This window comes from Sorghum bicolor, chromosome 6 (genome assembly GCF_000003195.3).
Source record: "Sorghum bicolor cultivar BTx623 chromosome 6, Sorghum_bicolor_NCBIv3, whole genome shotgun sequence".
Taxonomy (NCBI): Eukaryota; Viridiplantae; Streptophyta; class Magnoliopsida; order Poales; family Poaceae; genus Sorghum; species Sorghum bicolor.
In genome coordinates, this window is record NC_012875.2 from 47,880,065 (window position 1) to 47,884,626 (window position 4,562).

The 4,562-nt window shown below is 54.0% G+C and overlaps 2 protein-coding genes across 2 annotated transcripts; one reads left to right on the forward strand and one right to left on the reverse strand.

Annotated features, from left to right (window-relative positions):
* On the forward strand, positions 951-2,003 carry LOC110436487. The gene has a single exon (XM_021463604.1). The coding sequence runs from the start codon at positions 951-953 to the stop codon at positions 2,001-2,003; it is 1,053 nt and encodes a 350-aa protein (XP_021319279.1).
* Positions 2,416-4,044, reverse strand: LOC8073447 (probable long-chain-alcohol O-fatty-acyltransferase 5). Its single transcript, XM_021462570.1, has 2 exons — positions 3,777-4,044; positions 2,416-3,676 (listed from the first exon to the last, which is right to left on the reverse strand). The coding sequence occupies exons 1-2, from the start codon at positions 3,780-3,782 to the stop codon at positions 2,558-2,560; spliced, it is 1,125 nt and encodes a 374-aa protein (XP_021318245.1). The 5' UTR covers positions 3,783-4,044; the 3' UTR covers positions 2,416-2,557.

Consider the following 4,562-nt stretch of genomic DNA (forward strand, 5'->3'; position numbering starts at 1 on the left):
TAATGCTCATAAAACTCTAATAAAATTATATTAAGACCGGCCTAACATGAATGGAATAGGAAAAGAGGAATCGAATTGAGACTGTGAAAGGCGAATTTCAAGTTGAAGCGTGACCCAATGGGAATGGATAGGGACAACATGAATGGAATAGGGAAAGGCAAATCGAATTTTTTTTGTTGAAAACAAAGGCAAATCGATTCAAATTGAACTGTTGAAGCGTGAGTGCGTGACTCAATCAATGGGAATGGGATAGGGACAATAAGGGCCCGTTCGTTTAATCTGGATTGGATGCCTTGGAATTGTTCCAGGTGGATTGGTAGGTTCATTTCTACTAATATATATTAGCTGGAACCGTTCCCACCCTCAAACTCTGCCAAACGAACAAGGCCTAAATGGGAATGGTATAGGGAAAGACGAATCGATGGGTTCAATTTGGGATTAAGTCTTGAACACTTCCTGTTGTTTGGAAGTTGCAACTTTGCTACACCCTCAGTTTCAAATTATAAGTTATATTGAATTTTTTGATTAATCTATTTTGTTATGTATTTAGATATATTATTATATCTAGACTAGATGTATAATAAAATAAATGTAAAAAGAAATAAAAAAAAAATCAAAAAACGATTTAGGCCTGATCTAGTTTCTATTTTTTTTAAAAAAAATTACGTCATATCGAATCTTTGAACGCATGCATATAGTTAAATATAGACGAAAATAAAAACTAATTACACAGTATATCTATAATTTATTAAACAAAATTTTTAAACCTAATTAGTTTTTACTTAAATAATAATAATTAAATATAAACAAAATTGCTACAAAGTTAAAAATTTTTGTGAAGTAAACAAAGCCTTGGGCGTGTTTAATTCCAAGTCGACATTCGTGCACAATCCCTGGTGTGGCCGAGCATCTGCTGAGAGGTGGAAGTGGAAATCTGGAAGCATGGAAGCATGCCATGGAGGCAGATCGTAATTCTTCCCCGTGCGACCTCCTCCCTGATGTTGCCGCCGCTCTCTCCCCTCCAGCGTCGCCTCCTCGCGGCGGGCCCAAAACTCCTTGCTCCGCGTTTCTTCCGCTCATTCTCCAGCGCTACCGCACCGGCAGCACGCAAGCCGACCACCGCCGTGGCCGTCCTCTGGGATCTGGCCGCTTCCCGTCCCCCGTCTACCATCCCGCTCTACGACGCCGCTGTACGCCTCCACCTCGCCGCCACCTCCTTCGGCCGCCTCCGCCTCTCCGCGGCCTTCGTCCACCCGTCCCACCGCCTGCCGTCCCGCGCCGCCGGGTCCGCCGCCACGACCCACCTCTGCCGCGTCTGCGGCCGCCGCTTCCGCGCCCGCGACGCGCTGGTTCGCCACTTCGACGCCATCCACGCCCGCGAGCACGCCAAGCGCGTCGCCCGCATCGACTCCGCCCGCGGCGGCCGCCGCGTGCGCCTCGCCGCCGCGCTGTCCCTCAAGCTCTCCAAGTACGAGAAGGCCGCGCGCGAGCTCACCGCGGGCGCGGGCACCGCCTCCCCGTCCGACGAGCTCGGGCGCGCCGGCGTGCGCGTCGAGCTCTCCCGCACCCCCGCGGCGTCCCTCCGGGAGCACGCGCAGCTGGTGCTCGACGAAGGGTCCGCGCGGTGCTTGATGCTCGTCTCGGACCACGAGGAGCTGACGCCCCTGCTGCGGGTGGCGAGGGAGAGGGGCGTGCGGTCGGTGGTTGTCGGCGGTGAGTCCGGCCTGGCGAGGTGGGCGGACGTCGGGTTCAGCTGGGCGGAGGTGATTGCTGGCAAGGCTAGAAAGGCCGCGCCGTCCGTGTCCGGCAAGTGGCGGGATGGGGACGTGCTCAAGGGGCTGGAGTGGAGGTACGAAGAGGACGACGACGAGGAAGAGGTGGTGTTCGAGGACAGCGACGACGATGGGGTTGAGGAGCTTGCACGGAAGGCCAAGGGGAAGCCGTGGTGGAAGCTGGACTCTGACGACGAGGACTCCAGTGTTGGTGGTGAAATTGAACGATGATTTGATTTGCACATAGCTCGTTTGCCGTTTTGGGATCTTTGATGAAAGGAAAGCATGGCCATGGCATTCCGGTGGTTGCTGTCATGAGATCATGAAAGTCTAGTAAGATTTTGTGCGTTATGTAGTGGTTTGCACTAATGATCCTGTAAATTGCAGTTGCTTGCCTGGTATGGCTGTTACAACAGCGATCGGTGCTGCAGCAATTGGAAGGATCGTGCCAAGGCGGCCAGGCCTCATTTCCACTCCAAAACATTAAACATGTGTGGCTGACTAGCAGCACTGCAGCAGAGCGCAGGCACATGCCTGGCGTACGCTAGTTGTTCAAGCGTACATGACCTCGACACGCTGAAGTATCCGATCGCATAAGCAGTATAACCAAATACTGCCAGCATCCCCTCTTTGAGTCTTTGGCACAGCATACAAACATTTTCTTTTAACACTGGATCGACAGTAGTACAAAAGCGCTGTTAATTGTGCAATCTCTGCAGACAACCAAATGGGCGTTACAACATGTTATGTTACATGTACCAGTACAGCACTATCTTAACAGAGGTTCAAACCAAATGTGCCGTCGCGGCTAGATTCCGGCCAGCCCGCTCCAAGAACGCCAGCATCCCCTCGCACTCCGCGATAATGGCCTTGTCCAGCCCGCTCCGGATCACGGGCGCGAAGAAGAGCCACGACCCGGTCCCCGTCACGAACGCCAGCGTCAGCGCCGTCGCGACGGGCCGCGGCGGCCGCCACGCGCCGCCCTGCTGCCGCGCCATCCACCGCTCGGCCACCGCGCACGCGCCGTGCAGCGCGAAGAAGGCGGTCACCTCCCCGGTGCCGGGCTCCAGCGTGATGTAGTAGAACATGACCTCGTGCATGGCCCCGGACACGAGGAACGCCGCGAGCACGCCCGCCGCGGCGCCGAAGCGGGCGCGCACGGGGCGGTACACGCAGGGCCGGAGCACGCCGGGGACCATGAGGTTCCACCGCCGGCCCCAGAAGTCGCCGAGGGAGGAGGCGAGGTACGGCCGGTCGAACTGCGGCTCCAGCTCCGCGCCCAGCAGCGCGCGGGCGAGCGCCGCGGCGGACGCGAGGAAGAGCTCCAGCATCAGGTACACGTGCGCGCCGTCGAACACGGGCACGGCGTACGCGGGCATCCGCGCCCTGTAGCACCGGACGGAGACGAGCGCGGAGAAGAGCGCCGCCTTGGCCGCGTACGACAGCAGGAATCCGGAAGGGAGAGAGGAGCGGGATGCCTGCTGCTGCTGCTGCTGCTTCTCGTTCTCGGTCTCGTCCCGGACCTTGACGGGCAGCGCGGCGCACGCGACGAAGCGCACGAGCGGGAGGGTGGGGTGGAGCGGCCCGTGTCCCGCGGCGAGGAGGAGGAGCTTGAAGCCGCAGAGCCAGACGAGGAAGAAGGCGGAGATGGTGCGGAGGTGGATGGAGGAGAAGGCGAAGGGGAGGACTGGGAGGAGTAGGAGCACCGGGAGGAGCGCCGCGAGGCGGGGGATGCCGGGGCCCAGCCGCGAGGTGGCGAGACGAGCGTAGGCCAGGGCCACGGACGCGGCGGCCGAGACCACGGCGAGCCCGGTCACCTCGGACGCCATGCCTGCCTTACTGTACTGACCACGGCGGACACCGGCCGATCGAGATCCGGACGAAGCCGCGTGATGTCGATCGAACTGGTGATGGAATAAATATGTTATTAGTAGGAATGGCGATCAAGGAAAGGATTAAAAATGCATCATGTGCTACGTATGGTGAGCAAATTGTATCCTCAACTGTCATCTGCGGTGTGCATCTGAAAGCGTCGTGCCTTCTCCATCCTTTGTGTTCGTGTTGTTGAGCATGACGATGCCTACGCGTGTCGTGCCAGTGGAAGCACTGAAAGCTGCTCGTTGATCTCAGTTAGCAAATTTTATCCTCAAGTGTCATCTGCGGTGTGCATCTGAAACCGTCGGGCCTTCTCATCTTCGAGAAAAATAAAATAAAAAGAGTCTTGTGCTGATAACATGTTTAACGTAGAGCGTTTTTGATGTAAAGCAAACGACTCAAGGAACAAATGCTAATATAAACTTATTTATTGATCCATGTACATGTGAAGGGATAACTTTTAAAGAAGTGTCTTCTAAAAGAGCGGTTGATCACTAATAAAGTAATTCATAACAGGCGCAAGCACTGAGTGAGTGGATGATACAAGCGTCTATCATTACAAAGTGTTGGTTATATAAGAGTAATGCAGTGATAAATCCGGACGTTGTAAATGGATAAAGTACGTGATAAAGTACCTGCAGGTCAGGGCTACTAGCATTGGGTCTACTGTAACGGGTCTACTGTAACTGTAATCTCGGACCTACGTTTACTCTTTTTTCTTTCTTTCTTATTACTTCTTATTATGAGGGCCGTTCACTCTTTTTTTGATTACATAGTACAACACATACACTCAATTACAGACACTCACAACGCATCATAGGTGTCTCGTTATCGACATGAACATCGTCTACCACTAAAAATATAATATCATTAAATTCTAAAAAAAATTTGCTCTCAGAGTAGGCCAAACCTATG

What these genes read in the sequence shown, in the direction of transcription:
- LOC110436487 (XM_021463604.1), top strand. Translation starts at nt 951, where the DNA reads ATGCCATGGAGGCAGATCGTAATTCTTCCCCGTGCGACCTCCTCCCTG.